This window comes from Temnothorax curvispinosus, unplaced genomic scaffold (genome assembly GCF_003070985.1).
Source record: "Temnothorax curvispinosus isolate PA1 unplaced genomic scaffold, ASM307098v1 QBEX01015898.1, whole genome shotgun sequence".
Lineage (NCBI taxonomy): Eukaryota > Metazoa > Arthropoda > Insecta > Hymenoptera > Formicidae > Temnothorax > Temnothorax curvispinosus.
In genome coordinates, this window is record NW_020225678.1 from 667,104 (window position 1) to 687,969 (window position 20,866).

The 20,866-nt window shown below is 40.5% G+C and overlaps 4 protein-coding genes across 13 annotated transcripts in view; 2 read left to right on the forward strand and 2 right to left on the reverse strand.

The window, feature by feature from the left end:
* Positions 1 to 1,757, reverse strand: part of LOC112466133 (E3 ubiquitin-protein ligase TRIM9) — a 100,728-nt gene extending 98,971 nt beyond the window's left edge. For all 6 annotated transcript variants that reach the window (XR_003042106.1, XM_025034043.1, XM_025034041.1 and 3 more), the window contains exon 1: positions 187 to 1,757. Coding sequence is in view for 5 of the 6 variants with exons in the window: in XM_025034043.1 (XP_024889811.1) it covers positions 187 to 675 (489 nt within the window). In the remaining variant the exon portion in view is untranslated. The remainder of the gene's footprint in view (positions 1 to 186) is intronic.
* Positions 1,758 to 8,122: 6,365 nt separating this feature from the next.
* LOC112466126 (L-2-hydroxyglutarate dehydrogenase, mitochondrial) lies at positions 8,123 to 12,918 on the forward strand. Of its 5 annotated transcripts, none has more exons than XM_025034026.1 (8): positions 8,123 to 8,219; positions 9,700 to 9,825; positions 10,293 to 10,488; positions 10,797 to 11,009; positions 11,279 to 11,470; positions 11,553 to 11,824; positions 11,983 to 12,162; positions 12,222 to 12,918. In XM_025034026.1, exons 2-8 carry the CDS (start codon positions 9,743 to 9,745, stop codon positions 12,415 to 12,417), a joined length of 1,332 nt encoding a protein of 443 aa, XP_024889794.1. In that variant the 5' UTR covers positions 8,123 to 8,219; positions 9,700 to 9,742; the 3' UTR covers positions 12,418 to 12,918. The 5 variants fall into 5 exon arrangements, with proteins under 5 accessions (XP_024889794.1, XP_024889793.1, XP_024889792.1 ...); XM_025034025.1 differs by lacking the exon at positions 8,123 to 8,219 and adding an exon at positions 8,223 to 8,297; XM_025034024.1 differs by lacking the exon at positions 8,123 to 8,219 and adding an exon at positions 8,229 to 8,316.
* A 13-nt stretch (positions 12,919 to 12,931) lies between these two features.
* Positions 12,932 to 14,274, reverse strand: LOC112466128 (post-GPI attachment to proteins factor 2-like). Its single transcript, XM_025034030.1, has 4 exons — positions 14,066 to 14,274; positions 13,492 to 13,738; positions 13,171 to 13,383; positions 12,932 to 13,083 (listed from the first exon to the last, which is right to left on the reverse strand). The coding sequence occupies exons 1-4, from the start codon at positions 14,252 to 14,254 to the stop codon at positions 12,956 to 12,958; spliced, it is 777 nt and encodes a 258-aa protein (XP_024889798.1). The 5' UTR covers positions 14,255 to 14,274; the 3' UTR covers positions 12,932 to 12,955.
* An 819-nt stretch (positions 14,275 to 15,093) lies between these two features.
* Positions 15,094 to 18,614, forward strand: LOC112466125 (centromere/kinetochore protein zw10 homolog). Its single transcript, XM_025034023.1, has 10 exons — positions 15,094 to 15,388; positions 15,622 to 15,824; positions 15,904 to 16,708; positions 16,787 to 16,935; positions 17,025 to 17,128; positions 17,201 to 17,376; positions 17,464 to 17,670; positions 17,758 to 17,895; positions 17,978 to 18,111; positions 18,338 to 18,614. The coding sequence occupies exons 1-10, from the start codon at positions 15,352 to 15,354 to the stop codon at positions 18,548 to 18,550; spliced, it is 2,166 nt and encodes a 721-aa protein (XP_024889791.1). The 5' UTR covers positions 15,094 to 15,351; the 3' UTR covers positions 18,551 to 18,614.
* The last annotated feature ends 2,252 nt before the right edge of the window (positions 18,615 to 20,866 follow it).

The following is a 20,866-nucleotide window of genomic DNA, read 5'->3' on the forward strand; positions in this document are numbered from 1 at the left end:
TTAACTAGTCATCAAATACTTCACGCTAATCCGACGCGTTCCGGGGGAAATGACGTTTCCGGTGCGACAACTTGCTGTTCCGCCTTACATCCGTGTACTATTCCTCTCGCAATCCCGTTCATCAACGGGACTGCATCCCCGACTACATACATCCCCCGTTTATACAATATCAGGCGTCGCGCTAACCTCGCACTGCTCGCACGCGACGGTCGCGTCGCGCGGCTCCCCCTCGCACATCTGGCACTGCAGCCGCGAGTTCCGCGACTCCTGGTACTTGTCGACGATGTGCTGCATCGCGCGGTACTTGGGCAGATTGTGGGCGCCGCCCTCGTCGAAGTAGACGGTCTTCTGGCAGACCGGGCACGACAGGCAGAGGGTACCGCCGGACGGCGGGAAACCGCCGTTCCCCGGGGTGCCGACGTAGCTGCCCGGCCGCGAGCTGGTGGACGTGCTGCTGCAGACCACGCCGGAGTCGGTCTCCGACAGAATCGACAGCTTGTCGGCCTCCTGATCGGAGCCGGGCGCGTTGGCGGAGTCGGCAGTGGACTCCGGCGGCGAGTCCGGCGGCGCCTGCAGATTTACCGCGCAGGCCAGGCAGAGCGCGTGCCAGCAGGGCAGCAGCACCGGCTCCACGAACAGCTCCTTGCAGTTGGGGCACCGAAGCTCGTCCTCCATCGCGGATGCGCCGGCGGTACGTCGTCTGATGGCGATCGTCCTGGAGTCCGTGGAGAGTTCCTCGTGGATCTTCTCGAGCTGCCGCGGCAGCTCGGATCGCCTCTGCAGGATTCGCGTCTGCAGGATTCCTTCCTCAGGATGACGCGAGCGACGTGGCGATGCGGCGCCGCGAAGGTCTCCGTCCTTTCACCGGATCGGCGCGCAGAAACGATCCGAGGAACGATAGGAGTACTCGAGATCCGTCGGTGCACTTTGCTGCCGACTATTCTGATCCTTCCGCCGCAAAAAATGGCACTCGAGGGTTTCTTCGAGGAAACGGATTTCTATTGGAAAACGTTCCTCGTAAACTGTGACGCTTCCGGAGTCGAAGGTCGGGCGTTTCTATAGGCAAACCCAATAACCGGGCGATCCTGTAGATCCTCTTTAAAAGCGGCTGTTACGGAACATAAATCGACGGGTCTTTGCTCCCAAACGACGTGGAAAGAATAGGAAGGACTCCGGAGCACGCGTGATGGTACACCGAGAAGGAACTCCTGTCGATCGTAATCGCTGGATCGATCTCGGCTTAGAGATCGCACGCGGTTCCTCGTTTCATCGTCAGTGCTACAACCGGTTCCCACATTCCCACGGAATCCCACGGAATCCCACGATCGCGGAACACGCGCGACGATCCGATCGATCGGGCCGAAGAAAAATCCCTCGCTTCGCTCACCGGCGCGCTCGTTGGCGATGCATCGCGTTTCGAGGGCGGAATGCGCTTCGGAACGAACCCGACGAGCGGAACGTAAACTTTTCTTTTCAGCGAGAACGTGTCACCTGTCGACCGCGCGCATCGCGGGCTTTTCGCATTTTCGAAGCGAGCGCGCTCTTCCCCGTCGCGCGTCGCACGTGAGAGAAAACGCGTGCGAAGACTCCCGAAAATCCACTGATTGCCGAGTCGATCGTCGGCTCAGATCACAGTACGCACGTTGATATAGATTTTGCACACGTACACACGCGGACGCGACTCGCGCGCGTCTTGGCTCTCGTGATCGTGAGCGCCGAGAGGAGCACGCTTGGCGGAAACCAGCACGCAGCCTGCAAGCCGTCACCGGGTTGACTGACTCCCGGCACAGAGTCAAAGAACCGTCGCGCACCGCGGCCACGCACGCTCAGGAGCGTGATCGCACGGGGGAACGGCGAGGCCTCGCGCGCGATGGCCAATAGAGGTTCCCAAACTTGTTTCAGTCTCTCTCTCTCTCTCTCGCTGCATCTTTTCCGTATCTTGCAAACCGTTTAACAGACCTCCGTTCGTTTTACATAAATCAAAATCGAAGACTCCGGGAGTTCAAGACAGAATCCACGGAGACTTGGCGAAAAAAGCCGAGCGAGAAATAGATGCTCGAAGAAATGTACGTTTCCTTCGAGCAATGCACTCGTTTGTAAAAGGGGAGATATTTTACAGGCTTATTTTGTACTTTATAAATGTATTTTTAACGTCTATGACCAATTATAGTGTAACCAATTGTAGTTATCGGTTATTGGCACTCGGAGCATTTTTCAACAGAAAGAAAAATTAGATTATATAGAATATAATCAGATATAAGTATGTATATCATATATATATATAAATTTTTTCTGAATATGATTGTAAATATATAAATAATGCAGTTTCTAAAAGGCGTTTTCAAAACTCAGTCTATTTTCTAAATGATTTCCATTTCACTTTCATCCCCAACGAGACTCCGTTTCTTTAACGCAAGTCTTATTTTCGCACAACTGTATTATTGTGAAATTACTCGCCATATGGAACCGGTTTCACGCTCTGAGCACATATTTCAGGGACGCGCCTACATGAGGCACATATATCGAGGCCATTCGAGAATCGAGCACGTAGGCTCCGTTTAAAATAAATTTATAAATACTCGGAACCCATTTATATCTACAATCAATACCGTAATATATTTTATATTTGTAATCATTTTATATATACTTGCTTCCATGGGAGAGAAAGTTGAGCGATTGTACTTCTTATTGATCTTTTATCTTATCTATCTTTAAAGTAATTCAATACCCTTATAGAAATTTAATACTGTAAGTAGTGTAAGTGATTATTTGGCTAGTAATTAATTATTTTGAGTATGAAAATCATTAAAAACAGTACTTTTAATACTTGAAATAAGTAATTTATCACTAGCCAAATAATCACTTACAGTATTAAATTTCTGTAAGGGTATCTAATTACGAAAAGTTTAGATTGCGAATAACGGTTACGAGGAAAACCGTCGTTTCCTTCGACCGGAAGAAGAAAACGGTTATTTGAATAGAAGTTAAGATATCCTCGCTTCAACGAAGAAGCGTTTCCGCAGAAATTAATCGTCTTAGCGAGGACGAAGCACTTGCGGGATATGTCGGCGATAAGTTCTCGCAAGCCGCGAGTAACTTCGCGACAATACTGTCTCGACAGACCACGCGACAGAGGGAGGTATCTCGCTCCGACGTACGAGATAATAAAACGAAAAGACAAGCCAGGCTCTTCGCTCTTCGCCGCGGCGCGCGAGATGCGTGAGAGAATTCCGGTTCTCTAGGAGGAGGGGGGAGGGGGGAGGGGAACGGGACAATGGGCAGAGGGTTGGAATGGGCAGGGATCTCCTAGATTCGATATAATACCGCAGCCAGGTGCGACACACGATCCGCATTGCACATGCGGCACAGCCGGCCGCGCGTTTAATACGCTCGGTTCCTCTCGGCCGCCGAAACTTCTCTTTCTTAATCAAACTGTCCGGATTCGCGCTCGTTCGCGATTCAGGGTGAACGACCTCGGTGGGGGAGAAGGTGAACTTTCGTGAAATTCTGCCGTAATTCTATACGTAAGCTTCGCTCGCGTAATGCAGTCCTCATCCCTCCCTCCCTCCCTCCCGCGAGCCCATCCGCGAAACGGGGATAACGAAACTTACCGCTAATATCGCGGAACCGCACCACCGGATCACCGCGGCATCGAAATTGTTTACCGGGCACCGTGCCAAGCGCTATTAAGCGATCGTTTATTTATATCTCCGCTCGACCACGCGCGCGGGCGTGCCTGCCTTGAAAATAATGCTCCTGATACTACGAGCGTAGGAGCGTACGGGATTATGGATGACGAGATTAAGGGCGTTGCTTAGAAAGCAAGCAAGCAAGCGCGCTCGCACACGAGTTGCATTTAGAACGATGAAATATTAATGCGCGCGATACAAATAACGGCCTAGCTTTGTGCGGGCGCGGCGGCTTGTTCTCTCCTGTCGCGCGTGTTCGGGGTCCGCAGATCATTTCTAGATATAACTCGTGTAATCGATTTTTCCTTAATGAAACTATTTGGCCGTTAATAACCTCGCGAGACTAAACCGAGGGACTTTTTTCGAATCGAGCGAACCGAGCTGTGTATCGTGTGGCGAAACGTTACGGACGCATGGCACGTGTGACTTTAACTCTCCGTCTGTATATGTTTTTTATTTGCATCCTTGGAGTGTATACGTGGATTTGGAACATTTGACGCTATTTTTCCCTACTTTAAAGTATTTAAAAAATCTGAAAAAATACACGTCTGTCTTCATTGACGATTTTATAGCCATTTTGATAAACATCGTGTTTATTTAATATTTTCTCGCAGGCTTGCAAGTTTTAGGCCGGTTTTACATTAGTCGTATCGTATATAGCGTCGTAAGTCGTAACTCGTAAAAGAAATTGATCAATTACAGTCGAATTTGAGGAGAATAATCGACTGTGATTGGTCAATTTCTTACGACTTACGACTTACGACTTACGACTCTACGATACTATTAATGTAGAACCGGCCTGAAAGTTACGAGCAGATTATTATTTTGTCTCGGACGCCGTAGACCCACGTATACAAACGGAGGGTTAAATATCGAACTATGGCGACTGGGGAAATTTTTGCCGCGCGTACTCCTTTCGCAGTTAAGCATATAATGCGCGTCCCACGTTATCTCCCGCGGAGATATTACCCCGTTTCCTTCACCAAATGATAAATTGGATTACGTCCGCTGCGTAACTGCCAATTACTCTTCGACCATTCGACCGCGTCCGACTTCGTACGCGTTCATACATCCTCGTGCAACGAGGAACTGAGAAACGTGGACACGGTCATTTATCACCGCGAGAAACCTCAGCGAAACAATATCTACCGTGTCGTTGTCGTCGTCTTTCGTTTCTTTCTCGATACCACGTGTAACAACAAGTCATATGTTACGAGGTCAGGCTGAACTTCGATCGCGGTCCATGTGCCATTAAAGAGACATCATTGACTTGTTAGTAAGAAGTACAGAATAAGTATTTCTTAATCACGATCTTCAGGATACAGTAGAAAATAGTTCGACCTGCAGCGATCTAGTTTTTTTTTTTTTTTTTTACTAGAAATGTTATTTGAGGTACTTACTTTCAAGTATAGTTTCCGCACGGAAAAAAAGAAGTGTCAAATCAACTGATATACTTGTATATACCTACGCAAGAATATATAATTCTTCTTATAAGAATTTCAACTTTTTTTTCTTCATTGAATATATGTATAAAACTTCGTTTGATCATATATAAATGACTTCATTCAAACAAGTTTTTCTAGTTTAACGCAATATAATCTCATTTCAAGATTATATATTCTTGCGCATATACATTTCTTTTTTTCTGTGCGGAGAGATACATATCATTAATATAATTATATTCATAAATATTAATATAATATAAGGAAATGTTATATTTTGTAATTTCAATAAAATGTAAGCATAATAGGCGAAAGATGATTTGGGTGGAAAAGAATTAAGATTATTAGAAAAAATAGAAAATAGAGAAGAAACGAAATGTGCTAAGGTTGTATCATATTGGAAAATAAAGGCTTTTGGTTAGAAAATTACATATTATTTGATATAAGTAATATAATTATAAATATATTAATTGATATAAAATTAATAATTATACAAATGTGAATAATTAATATAGATTAACCCGCATATAATTTTATTATTAGTACTTATCAAATTCTTTAATTTATTTATCATCTAACACACTCATTTTAAACACTGCAATTTGAAAGTAGGAGTTTTTCAACTATACGTTATACAGAAAATGTAAAGCCTGTAGCGCCAGATGTCGCAATGTTGCTTTATAACAAATATAATTTTTCTAGAATATATAATTTTTCAAGAATTTCAAGAACTTCAAAATATAATTTCGTTATTATTGGCATTTATATCGCAGAATGCGACGGGCGACGTGTGTGCGAAGGAGGAAAATGCCGTCGATGACGCACTAACGCGCTATTAGAGTGCGTTAATTAATCAGTGTGCGTTATATTAGCGTGCGTTAATTAATTTTCACGCTGTCGCGTAAGCGCGATGTTTGCCGAAGGAAACGATCGACGCGGACACGGTCATTTGTCACCTGGGGAAAAAAAGCCGTTTCGAAACCGCGGCGTCGCGGCCTCGATCACTCGCCGCCGGTACGCGATATTTCCAACGATGCCCCGTGTTCTCTCGTCTCTAATTGTAAGTAGGTATTCAACGCAGCTGCTATTTGACGGAAAACTCGCGCGCGCGACTATTGCCTTCTATCTAAAGTTTAAACGCCTATTTTGAGATTTCATCATCGCGATATGAAATTATCGAATTTAAGATAGCGAACGTTAACGGCCAGCCGACTGCGAGTATTATAGGTTTCACCTGAAATATCTAATTGACTATCTTTATTTACCGCGAAGAGACCAATCTGAAAGCTACGGGCCGATTTATGTCTTCGAGAATCTACGGTTGCTTATTTATATCTTATCGCGGCAAGAATAACTTCATTTAACACTTAAGTATTAAAGGATGAAATTTAAACCAATATCTCGAATTAAATAACATTTTGTTATTTTTAACTACCATATACGTATCGAAATTTGTTATTTTAATACAAAACAGTATATTATTTTAACTCCATTGGTTTAGTTAAATTAACATTGTTTTAGTTAAAGTTAACGACATATATTGAATGGGAGTAGTGGCAACCTACAGAAATAAAATATAAAGTGACTCAAATTGAGTGCCGATAATTTGACACTATTTTAACTGTACACGGGAAAAAAGGTTTAATTGTATAAACTATAAATCTGATGATAGATTCAACCAGAAAAAGGTACGAATCAGATATACTTATAATACTTAAGTCTATCAAATATTCTAGCTGTAAAATATCAAAATCAAAATCAGAATATCGAAATCAGAAATTCAATCACAATAATAAAAAATTCTGGTATGACTAGAATGCATTTTTGTATACGTCTTGATGGTACAAACTAAAATAAAATTTATCTCGGTGTAATATTATTATAATTAGAATGATCGATTTTGTGGTATTTCGTGCGGTTGCACGGCTATTTGTTGTCGGAACCCAGGTAGAACGGCGAGTCACAATAAAATCAAAATGACGATTTTTTGTCTTTTTACCATCGTTTTGATTTCATTATGACTTTTTGTTCTACCGGAGAACTGTTCCTTTCAGCCGCATATTTTTTATCTCTTCCACATGCAAAACGGGAGAAACACGCGCGCGTAATATAGTTCGAGAGAGAAAAGACTACTACTAGAGGTGAGGGAGGTTATACGGCTAAGAGAAACGGCGCCTTAGAAGAACGCGCAGAGAGAAATTGCGAGACTTACATACCCTCCAGCTCCGACTTGGCCGTTTATCCTTAACTACACATCCGCGCTACACAACGAACGTACAAGAGAAGTACGAGCGAAGTAACAAACGCGCGTTATTCATCCGGATAAATGTGCACTTCACGCGAACGCGGCGCGAATCGACGGAAAGATTACACGTATTTGAAAATTCCGAAACGTCGGCCGAAACGTTGCTTCGAGTCGCCGCGTAGAGGGCACCACTTGCCGAACGCCGACTTTATCGTCGGTCCTAAAAATCGAGCGTGGCTCTCTCGTGAGCTCAGGCTCGTCTACCTCAAATTAATAACTCAATCTAAGCTCTCGTCGTCGAGAAAATGATTTATAAAAAAAAATTAATTCAATAAATATGAAATATGTTTTCTCGTTCCCCCCAAAATATCCCTGAATATTCGTGTTTATACCTAAATATAATAAAAATAAAATATCAGAGAAAGAAAAAAAGCTATCGAGAAAGACAGGGAAGGAGTGCATAAAACGATAATTAATAATTATTAAGTAATCAGTGATCATCAGCTTTGTGAATAATGAAAGCGACGAGAGCTAAAATAATCATCGATCATGATTAAAAAGGTCAATCATTAATCGGGAAATGATTGTACTTTTATGATTAATAATCGGGGCGGCGACTCCCCGATGAGAACGGGCAGTGAACTCCCGTTTCGTGATTACTAATTGCCGATTAATTATTGATCGATCGTTCGCCCGGAGTCCCGGTCTGTCGCCGTCACTGCGATATGTTTTACCGCAGCGAAAAATATCGTACCGCGCTCACAGCAGCTGCTGACGACACGTGACGGAGACGCGTCACGAGGTGCGCGGATCGGACGATTTCGCGTTCGTGTCGTCCGCGGAGTACGTGATAATTTTGCTTTGTGCTCCAAAAATAACACCGCGGCATGACCTGAAGTCCAGTGTCCTGAACGTTCTCCCGTAAATTCAGGCACACACTGTGATTATTCAGGCCTCTCTCTTTCTCTCTCTCTCTCTCTCTCTCTCTCTCCCTCTCTCGATACGTTCGTGATAACGCTGATAACGTGCCTTCCCTGAGTTTTAGACTCTGACTTTGACGGTGCGTGCAAGCGCGTAAATCTGTAAATTATTAGCTGTGATCATTATACAAATATAGACTCTGTACTGTTGCATTTGTGTTACGCAATCGAGTCACGTGATCCACGTGTGGAATAAAATATATGGTGTGTGAAAACGGGGAAGGCATAATTCGACACCCTTTCTTTACATCAGTGCTTCTTGGAGCCTAGCTATCACTTTGGGATAAGAAACTTGCTCCAAAATTAACTTTTTTAATGCACAATTATTGCCGCACGATGCATGTCGCATTTGTATCGCGCTATATTATACCGACTTGTCTGGTCCACGTCACTCCACATGTGAATGAGTGAATGAATCAATCAATTTAAAATGGTTTATGAAGAGGGATGGGAGGGAGCAGTAATTCGAGAATCTTTACATCGAGTGCCTCTTGGATCACTTTGGGATAATAAACTCGCTCCAAAACTATAATATATTTTATAGTGCGTAGTGCACGATTGTTGCCGCACGATGCATGTCGCATTTGTATCGCGCTATATTGTACCGACTCGTCTGGTCCACGTCACTCCACATGTGAATGAATGAATGAATGAATCAATTTAAAATACTTTATGAAAAGGGATGGGAGGGAGAAATAATTCGAGAATCTTTACATCGAGTGCCTCATTTTGAATCACTTTGGAACAATAAACTCGCTCCAAAATTAAAACTTTATGGCGCACGATTATTGCTTTACAATGTATGCAGATTTTTTAAATTATTCCGTCTCCCTTCTATCTTCTGTATTGCATTTGTATAAAATACAACATTGCATACAATGCATACATCGTAAAGCATGCAATAATCGTGCATCAATTTTGATCGACGTATGAATGAACGAAGTAGTTAAGAAAATAGAAAAGAGAATAATTTTGAAAATCTCTTTAAATCGAGCGCTTCTTTGAGTGTATTCTTATGGAACTAAAGAAAAGTCACTTAACACGTAATTAACTTTGTAATTAATGCCTTCTTCATAAAGTATGACTATGTAATTCTATAATTAATCCTTTTGCGGATCATGCGAGAATTTCGATTTATCGAGAATTGGATTATCGCGTCGCCGACAAATCGTCGTGGAGAAAAAACGAAAGAGAGAAAGAGAGAGAGCAAGATTGTGAAATTGGACGTTAATCGTCGAGATTGAAATGTGACACCCACATTTTAAATACGCGATTAATCTGACTTGATGTCGATGTGGGGAAAACCAATTGCTTAATCTCTACATAGTGATGCTTCTGTGTAGAAAGCGCGCGGTCCTAATCTGAGGTGACGACGAATTCGACGTGATGAGAACGAACGTGATAACGTCGCTGACCAAGAGGGTTGCGCCGCAGCTGAATTATTTATCTCGTTATCGGTCCACGGCAAGGTATCGATCTTTTTGTATTATAAGAATTACACCGTGAAATCTCCCGAATAACGTAAACCATCGTCCCCTAAAGTGCCGCGCGATGACAGCATTTAATAACCAGCCACCATTTAATCCAACGCAGAACTGTTAAGTTCTTGTCCAAACCTGCGGCGTAGGCGAACGCCTGATAATAAGCTCTTTAGCCGCGGATTAATAAACATCTCACGTACTTCGCGAAGCTGCAGCTGTTATACTCAACGCGGACGAAGTTTGACGGCCGTGTACATCTGCACACGTGCGGATTACGCATCCCTGTCGCGCGCGAGAATTTCTCGTTGTGGGAATTCCCCTTGTCCCGTGAAATTTCCCATAACGTTCGCCGAGAAAGTGTCTCTTCTTCAATCTCTTATTTCCGTTTATTATTTCTATCGCTATCCGCAAGCGATGCGATCGTGCGTACGATTCAGGTGAACGAAATTTTTCAGCACATGCACCACGTACGACCTGGTGATCGTGGGTGGTGGAATCGTCGGCTGCGCGACCGCTCGCGAGATGATCATGCGGCATCCGAACATGAAAATGGCCATTGTGGAGAAGGAGAACGCTCTGGCTAGGCATCAAACAGGCCACAACAGTGGCGTGGTGCACGCCGGCATTTATTACACCCCTGGAAGCATGAAGGTAAACTGAAATGAACGTGTTAACTTCTTCACGCAGTTATTTTGATAAGACCTGTGATAAGATTAATAGTAAGAAGTGAAGACGGTTAATGATGATTTTTATTCGCCACGGGATATAAACCGATCGGTCTTTTCGATGCGAGAAACAATACATTCAGTCTTCGGTCCAAAAATAACAAAAACATTGTTTTATATTAACTTGCATAAGAAATTAATTATCCTCGCAATATTTTCAGAATTGGTTTTCATTTACGTTGCACGATTAGAGTGTTAAAACGTCCGTGATCTGACGGCGAGACTTGTTTGCAGGCGAAACTTTGTGTAGAAGGCCTGAAGCTATCGTACGAGTACTTTTGCAAGAATAACATACCTCATAAGAAGGTCGGCAAGCTGATTGTCGCCCAGAATCCGACTCAAGTCAAGAGGATAGACGATCTCTTCGATAGAGGAACGAAAAACAAAGTGCCCGATTTACAGATTGTTGAGAAAGACTGCATTTCGAAATACGAACCCAAATGCAAGGTATAAACAGAAAAGAATAATCGTGTTGAATTGCATAGAAAAATTCGCGATATTAATGTGTTATAAATATACTAAATTAAGTTTTAATCAGACAAATTCGTCCTATCGGATATATATCGAGACAAATATATTTTTAAATAAAAATTTAATTTATGTGCTATCGTCCTTGATATTTTAATTTTATTTTTAATACGTTACATGAAGAATCTATAGCTGTGTATAAAAAATGCGACAATTAAAAGCGAATAATTGAATTATCTTATTTTTAGGGAGAAAAGGCTATATGGTCACCATGGACTGGTATAGTGGATTGGGCGGTTGTGTGTAAATCTTTTGCCGAAGATTTTCAAAAGATGGGAGGCGAAATTTTTCTCAATTTCGAAGTAAACGGATTCACGGAGATGGCGGAATCGAAAGGGAAGAGTCAACTAGCTCCCATATCCGTTCAATCGAAAAGCAAAGTATGATCTTCCCACATAAACCGTATCTTATTACGTACTGTCGCGTTGATTATCTAATATTTTGGCTATTTTTTTCTTGAAGTGCATACCAACGAAATACGTGCTGACGTGCGCTGGTCTGCATTCAGATCGACTGGCGGTGATGACGGGCTGCGATTTAAGTCCGCGAATAGTACCGTTTCGCGGCGAGTACCTTCTGTTAAACGACAACAAACGGCATCTCTGCACGACCAATGTGTATCCGGTGCCCGATCCCCGATTCCCATTCCTGGGCGTGCACTTCACGCCGAGAGTGAACGGCGATATCTGGTTGGGTCCTAACGCTGTTCTCGCGTTCGCTAGAGAAGGCTATAGGTATTGATTATTGCAAAAATATTATTTACTTAAACCTACACGATTGAATAACATTTGCAAATATCGCAAGAGATCTAAATACATGTCTATTATTTATATAGTCACGAAAATATTTAGGAGACACAGATTTTACGACGTTAAAATCGATTCTCTTCCAGTTGGTTTGATATAAACGTAAGAGACTGCATAGAGATGGCAAAATTCCCTGGTTTATACAAACTATGCTTCCGATACTTCGTACCAGGTTGCATGGAGATGATAAAATCAATCTTCTATCCGTTGGCTGTGAAGGACCTTCAGAAATTTATTCCCGAAGTTACATACAGAGATGTGAAAAGGTCAGTATATTTTACGCTGTGTTTATTTTCGTAAGATTCTCTTTCGTAATCGTTAACAGAGGACCGGCGGGCGTAAGAGCACAGGCACTGGACAAAGACGGCAAGCTGGTCGACGATTTTGTTTTCGACGGAGGCACTGGTACGATCGGAAGCAGAGTATTACACTGCCGGAACGCGCCATCGCCAGCTGCAACTAGTTCTATGGCGATAGCGAAATTTATCGCCGACAAACTCGACCGCGACTTCAAATTTTAATGTATGTTGATGTACATAGTCGTCTAATCGCACAAATGTGAAATGCGAAACAGAACAAGCATTTAAAAAGAAGATTCCCAAAGAGACTTTCTACGTGTCATATAATTTTGTATTAAGCAATTATCTCGAAAAATATATATCTGTATATTATACCTTTTTTTATACATTAATGTTTTAGTCGTTATAGCAGTAAATATTTAAGAAACAACTTGTAATAAGATAATAGCAAAAAAGATCATTATATACAAAATTCTATGCTCTTCTAACTTTTTAGCATTAATTAAAGTGCCTTAAAAAAATGTGCTCTGCTACAAATATTGATAAATATATCTGGCATTAATATCTGTGTAATGCGTTCATGCTTCCTAAAAGCTACAAATTATATTTTTGTATAAACTATCTAATAAATTATTTTTCAATACTCGGATATAATACACAAAGATTTCAGACACGAATAATATGTACAGTAATATACAATAAAGTTGAAATATATGTAACAATTATCACATATGCTTATGTAAAAGTGATTAAAAATTTTTTAGATAATTCTTAGTCTGTTTCCTGATAGCATAAGGTGCGTAGTAGCAAAATCCAATGCGGCGGTTAGATGATATCCCATGTTTGAGAGCACAACTCCGTATTCGCTCAAGGCGAACATTGAATACACTGAAATTATATGTTCGGTTCCCTAAGATAACGTAAACTAAAAAAGCCAGCTACGTATAATAATAAGAATGTCGATTAATATCTTACCTAAAGGTTCGCAGTATTTATTATGCCTATAAAAGAAGTAACACGCTATTAGTATAGATAACACATTTAACATCATTGATCTCCGTTTCCACTTCAAGGAAGTATCGTTCAAGCCTTTTGCAATATTCACGCAGCTCTTCATAATATAATACGCTAAGAACATGTGTATAAACGACGTCATCAAAAAAGTTATGAAAGACATCTTATGGAATGCTGTAAGAAAAGCAAGACATAAGCACATTAATCATATCGTATCACGCGCTACGCCTAAATATTCATACGCATATTTATGCAAATTCTCAGACGCATGCGTTTGCATACCGTAATTCTCGTCGGAAGTCCAAAAGCTCAGTGTCACCAGAGAAGTATTTTCAATGGCGTACATAACGAGCGCGATATTACTTAGATATTGTGCCCATTTGTAAACATGCTCCTTGTAGTAACGATAATACAGGGTAAACACCAAGGTTCTCACTATCGCTTGCAGTGCTATAGCAGTCTTCCAGACATCTCTCTGAGGCCTATAGTGACCTATGGCCGCCGAGATAGATGGTAAAAAATTGTATACCTAGAAATTGCATGAAAGAAAGAACGAAGTTACATTTTCCATGAGCCTATACAAAACTTGATAAATTTACATAAAATTATACTTTATAATTTACAAAGCTGTCACAAGCTTTACAACAACTTTTCACTTATACGTAAGAAACGTTTATTTCGAAAAACGTGCTGAATCACGTAATTGAATCTTTTTAAAAGACCACTCCTCTAGAAACCTATCATAAGCGCCGCCGTTCGTTCCGAGTTACGTAAGATACTTAGCTTCGATTTCCATTAGGAAGAACATTAAAACAGCCGTCGTTATCTCGCTGCGCGGCCGATTAAACAATCGTACCTGGCAATGAGTGGAGGTGGAGTGCTCGAAGTTGTAGAGGACCGACCAGGCGACGCAAAAGACGAACGCCAGGAAGGGCAGGAACACGGTGAACCACGCCACTCGGGAGAACGGCACGACGAGGCGGACCTTCGACATGTCGCCCTCCGTCAGCGGGATGTACTCTGACCCTAATCTAAGCTTGCTCATGGTAGTAGACTTCCCGATTGCGGTATCCCCTACCGTCTACGTCATAACGTGCGTGACATCGGGACGAGGTTAATGCGCCAATTGAAAATCTCGGCCGGTGCCGGTGCGTGCGAGCCTCCGGCTGAGTTTCTTCCGGATTTTCCTGGACGCGACGACGACGCGGCCGCGCGACTCGCGTCCCGGCCGCGGGGAACGATCGACGATCGACGCGAGCTCGCGAGACTGCGGTCCGCCGGCAAGCGGACCAACATCGTAGCGGTACCAGGTTGAGGTTAGGTCCACTAGGTAATCGATCGGAGAACCGTCGAACTCTTCTAGGCTAATTAATTCACACCTTGCGACCTTGCGCCATCTGAAAGTTCGAGTTCAGGTTCAGGGAATGATGTCATTTGGTTATCATTAGCCAACCCAGACAGCACGAATGTCCAAAATCGGGACAAAAGACGTCTTGAAGACATTTTATGATATGATGTCTAAAAAAACGTTCAATATCCCGATTTTGGACATTGTGTTGTCTGGGAATTCGTTCTTCGTTGCTGTACCTTTTGCACTTTTTCATCTTCCTTCCCTCTGCAATTCTCAATTATATTCCCATCTCGTTTTCAGGCAGAACGAAAATCGTGACGCTTGCACAAATGACATAAAAGTTTGCCGTTAATTTTTTACATACACTTCCCTTTATTTCATTTCAGGCTTGGATGTGTTTTATTTGCTTTATCGCGGCAAATACGCGGAACGCGGATGAAACAAGTCGACTTGTCGCGTCATATATTTGCGAAGCGTAATAACCGGCAGATTTGCTTAAAAATATATGGTTGCTGTCCAGTACCGTCGTGCATGTCAAACGCTTTGATTTTCTCGACTCGATTTTCGCTGAACAAAATCGATAAGATTGGAAATTGGCGACTACGATCGCAGGAGATTTCCCGCAGGAGCAAAATCTGGCACGACGCGTGACCAATTAAGGTTATAATCATTGATTCGGAGTTTCGGAGTAGTGTTAAACGCGTTTTTAAGTGTTTAATCGCTCGAGCGATTGACCGAAGAGACGGACGCCTAAATTTCAGCCTCATTCTGCACCAGGGTCTCTCTACAACATGACTTCGTTTGTAGCGGATGTACTGGCCACGGCAGGTAATATTTACAAACTGCCACGTTTGAACAATTGTGGACAGTCGTCGATACACTGAATCTAATTCTATGTTCTCCTATAAATCTAAAACAGACTTTCTGTCGGCTAGAAATTGTAGTCTTTGTAGACAACAATGTGTTAGGATTGATTGTATGAAATTTATAACGAATTGAAATTTATACATGAAATAAAATTTATAACAAAAGATACGAGCAACGTTTCTTTTGTCGCGCAGGTAAGCTTGAGAAGGTAAATCTCCACAAAAACATTGCCGAAATACAAAAGGAAATAACGAAATTGGAATATGAAGTTAAAGACTTCATGGATGACAATTATGTCGAGTTCAATGCAAAGTTGACGAGAGATATACACCTGGTTAAAAAGACGGAGCAGCTGCTGGAGGAAATAGGTATTTTGCAGAGCAGAATAAATGATCAAGTACGTTGTACCAGCATCTTTCACTCTAAATATGATAAAACGTACGTTTCGTAATATATTATTTGCATTTATTATACAGATCAAAATCGAGCTGTCCGGATCGACAAAGGAGTTGAAAGCGCTCTCCCAGGCGTTAAAGGAGTCCAATATCAGCCTGCAACTATCCCAACAACTGATAAGCCTACACAAGTGCATAAAATCTATAAAAAAGACCCAAGAGGAAAAGCAATACGTCGAGACTGCCAAGACTCTGCGGCAAATGCAATCTCTGTTGGAAAATCCTCATAGCCTCCTGCACGATCTCGAAATATATGCGGCAATCAGGGATGAATACTGCAATCTCTCTCGCTCGTGCTTGATGGAAGCCTCCGGCCTCTTGCGCGATCGAATCTGCTGGAGCAACGATGAGAAGGAGGGCAAAACGATCACCTCGGTCACCATTAAAACCGAATATGACGACATACGGGAATTAATGCGAGGATTGCACATTATGGATCATCTCGAAAATGAATTGGAAACATTTTCCACAAAATTGATGGATCATATAATCAAACCCATCATTTATGATCACTGCTCGGTGTATGTCGTTAAGGAGAAAGTGTTTACCGTCGAGATACTGGAGAGGAAAAAGATGCCGTGTTACAAAGGTGTACTGTACAACTTGAAGCTACTCTTCAAATTTCTCCATCAACATTTAAATCTGATGATCGCGGATGACGAAACCTTTCTGAGAAAATTGCAACCGCATCTGCTGGAACAATTGTCGCGTCCTTTGATAGCAGACTGCATCTCTCACACCATCCCGACTTCTAACGCGGATCTGAAGAACTTCGAGCCTGTGGTCGAGACAATTAACGAATTTCAAAACTACTTAGTAGTAATCGGTACTTACGTCTAATAATTCGTGAGATAAAAATATTTATCTTACATTACGCATCATCTAAACGATGAAAAATTTTCAGGTTTCCTTTCCGAGGATCAACTCTTCTTATCAGAATATACGAATAATATTGACAAACTCTTTATCGATAGAATATGTCAGGATTTATTAGCCAAAGCTAGAAATATAATGAGGAAAGATCTGCACGATTCTGTTCGATACGAGCCGCAGGTATGCATTCAACTATTGTTATATTAAGATAATAGATACGTAGAGCTATAATAGATTGTTTGATTTTCAATTATTCTGTTCTGCTGTAGGAACCGCCCAAACTTATAAATAAAGCGTTCGAGAACGATTGCGAATTATCCATTGAAAAGAAGTTAAGCGATATGTCATTTCATCTACCTAAATGTCAAATAAGGTATATTATTTGATTAATAATAATTAATTCAGATTAAGACTAAATATAAATATTATATCAATTGAATTTTAGCAAAAATGCACAAGAAACGCTAGAACTAGCAAGAACAATATTGGATGAGGCTTGCGATAGTTCGGATGCTTGCGCTGTTAGATTATTTTACACATGTAGAAATGTATTCGAAATGTACGCTGGTTTAGTGCCCGAACATCATAAAAAGTTCTTGGAAACAATACCGCAGCAAGTTGGTAAGAATAATACGTGATAAAAGTGAAAACTAATTCTAACACGAATAAAAGGAATGTTACATAAATTATTATCACTGTTATGTTTAGCTTTGTTTCACAATAACTGTATGTATCTCGCCCACCACTTGCTTACACTGGCGCACGAATACAGAGACAGATTCTCAAAAATTGTACAAAGATTAAACTTGACATTCGCGGATCAGGTCATGATACTCAGAGACGTTGGATCGCAATGCTTCCTGGATCATATGAGATATCAAAGAAATATTATTTTCGACATCATCAAGGATTCAGGTTTATATATATAATTTACTCATTACTCTCATTAGCTACGAAGAAAGTGAAGTAAATTTAACTAAAATGTTTTATGTTTACAATTAGGTTTCTCAGGATTAAGCCAGGCGCCTCAGCTAGATCCTAGCACCGAACGTGCATTAAGACAATGCATCAGACAATTGGAATTATTAAAGACTGTTTGGCTGGATGTATTGCCTATAAATATCTACTGTAAAGCCGTTGGTTAGTCTTTTTATCCTTGAGATTTTTGTTCACCTCATCGTTATATTTTAATACGTTTCTAATTTTTATTTTGACATCTTAGGATGTATAACAAATTCCATGATTGACGATTTGGTGACGAAAGTCATATCTGCGGAAGATATTCCAATTGATGTCGCGACCGAACTGGTAACTCTATTTAATATGGTGGTGAAACGAACGCCGCAGATATTTCCTGTAAGTATATAATACGAAAGACATAATACAAAAAGATAAAGTACAAATACATATACGAGAAATTTAATATGACATAAATTTTTATTGGATTTAATGTCATACATTCGATATCATATAGTTGTTCGTGATAGTAGCGTTCCAACTGGTTCCTGTAAAAGTTAAGCCATAAGAATATTATTCCGTTCAATGAAGCAGATGTATATTAATTGGCATTTTCACTTTATAGGATCAACAGATTCAGCAGCATGTACGTAAATGGGGGAAATTTTTGGAACTGATCAAGTTACTTGGTGCGTCACTGAAAGAAATTGAAGTTAGATGGGGAAGTGGGAAAGGCCCATTAGCACAGGAATTCACCGCTCCACAAGTCAAACAACTGATCCGGGCAATATTCCAGAATACGGACAGACGATCTAATCTTTTAGCTTCTATACGATAAAAAATGTGAAATCAAATGTCAAATATATAAAGAATAACGAATAAATAATTAAGTTTGTATCACACATGTACATTCCATGTTAAACTTGTATAAGTTAGCCCACGACAACTTCTAAAGAGGAGATAGCAACATAATTTTATATACTTTTGTACGAAGAAATAAATGTATCAAAAATAAAAGATATAATACTATGCTTTCGTTTGCCGATATATACATATATATAGATAACATAAAAAATTTGATGTTTTAACAAGTTATTTCAATATTATAAATGAAATAATGATTATGTAAAAAATTTGAAGTATTAATAAAATTATTCGGGAATTAAAATTAAAGCATATTAATAAAGTTCTAAACACAATAATAAATAATCAAGTTTTTTATTAATATTAATTAATTGGTTTTTAATAGAGGAAATTAATTTTGAAGAATTAAGCATCAAGATACTTTCTCTTAACATCGAAAATCAAAATGTCAAAAGTGTGAATGTCTCTCCAAAAAATCTCTTACAATTTAACAAGATTAATTTCTGATTTATGAAAACCGCATAAGAACTCACCAAAGTCTTTAATTTTCAATGTTAAGTAATTGTCTAATTCTACTAATATTTAATATGAAAAATTAATTTCTTTTTTTTTATTGAGATACTTACGTGAATGCTTTCAACTTATAGTGAACTTATCCGAACGTCCGAATTTTATCTCGGGATTAAAGCGAGAAATTCTCTTTTTAACCGACTTCAAGAATACGATTGAAGTATTAAAATGCACGAAGAACGTTGCGCAAACACAACATTACGTAAAAGAGTAACGTATCTACTATAATACGGAAAATGGCCTGTAAGTTAGTACCAAGAAATTCCGAGTAACCAAATAAACAATTTGGTAAAAACAATTTGTTTGCGAAGTGACAAAAAAAAAATATATGTATCAGATTACGTTACCAATCATAGTAAACTGTGAAAAAATAATCAGTCAATTAAGCAGGCAGGCAGGCAGAGGGTGGCGGTCAGTAGTGAGCGCAAATCGTTTAATATCTCAATTTCCAATTCCATCTTTTACAGTGGAGATAATATACATCATTACCACTATTTTTATCACTTTCTTATTTACGAGCATCTGAAATGACAAAAGTGGATGCTCTGACATCTCTTTCCAAATGCAGCACTGTATCCGCACGTATATCACAAACCCGAAGTGTTGAAAGGTATATCGTATAGATGCGATCGCTTTTTTTTTTGGCTTCGCAAGATTTTGATCTCGTCGTTTGTGCGTCGAAATTCTCAAAGTAGGTTGCATTACCTTGTCTTTCTTCGCTTGCGCAAATAAATTATATCAATTGTTATATGCGAGCAGCAGTTTGCATTTGGCTAGTGTTTTTACGCGCGATTTACTGTCTCCTTTCCGATTCCATATAAAATCGTTTACTATTCATAGAACGTTAAGCGAGCACACGTTTCTATCTAAATACGTGAGAATGATATTCACAAGATTATGGACCGTCGTACTGCAGTCTCGGAAACTTATCGGAAAGCTGGAAATAAGTTGGTAGCTAAGCCAAGTATAAATCAACAAAATTACGAGATGCTATTACTTTAATGGTCGTGGGATTATATGTATGCAAATGAATCTCGAAATTTGTATTATAATCGTAAACCAAGGACCACAAAAATCCTACGCTATCTAAAAACGTGTGTAAAGAAAGGAGAGAGATCTAAAACAACCCACAATATGGCTTTGTTTCAAAGTAAAATGATGATTGTAGATAGTGTTATAGTCTCTATAGATTACAGCTCTCTATATTAATTACTTCTTCAAATATTAATCGGTCGAACTCTGCGGTTCGTGTGTCACGCTTCGCGTGAGAATGCTTTTTAAGGGAACTTTCGAGTCTGTTAATCATAGAAAATGTTCTCCGGGAGCGACCACGGATTGTATGGAAGTGGTACACGGAAAACATTTGCACAGCGCAAACTGCAATGGTAGTTCTTGTCTATATACAGGTCGCTGTGTAGATTGGACAGAAATGAAGTCGTCGAGGCGGGTGGCTGATCGGCCCGCAGTTCAGATTGGCAAGACGCAGCGTAGTTCTTTTATGTGCATTCACGTAGATGACGATGACTGTGAACATGGAAGTGCAAAACAGGTTGTCACATTACTTTCGCCCCCTTTTGACTCCCATTGACTGAGAGCCGACAGTAGCTTTGATATTTTTTGTGCATGCAATTAAATGAATTTGCCATTATTTTAATGATAGCAACGGATCCTCATGCACATAAGAATCTTTTTTTTTTTACGTTATTTGTAGATTTCTTCC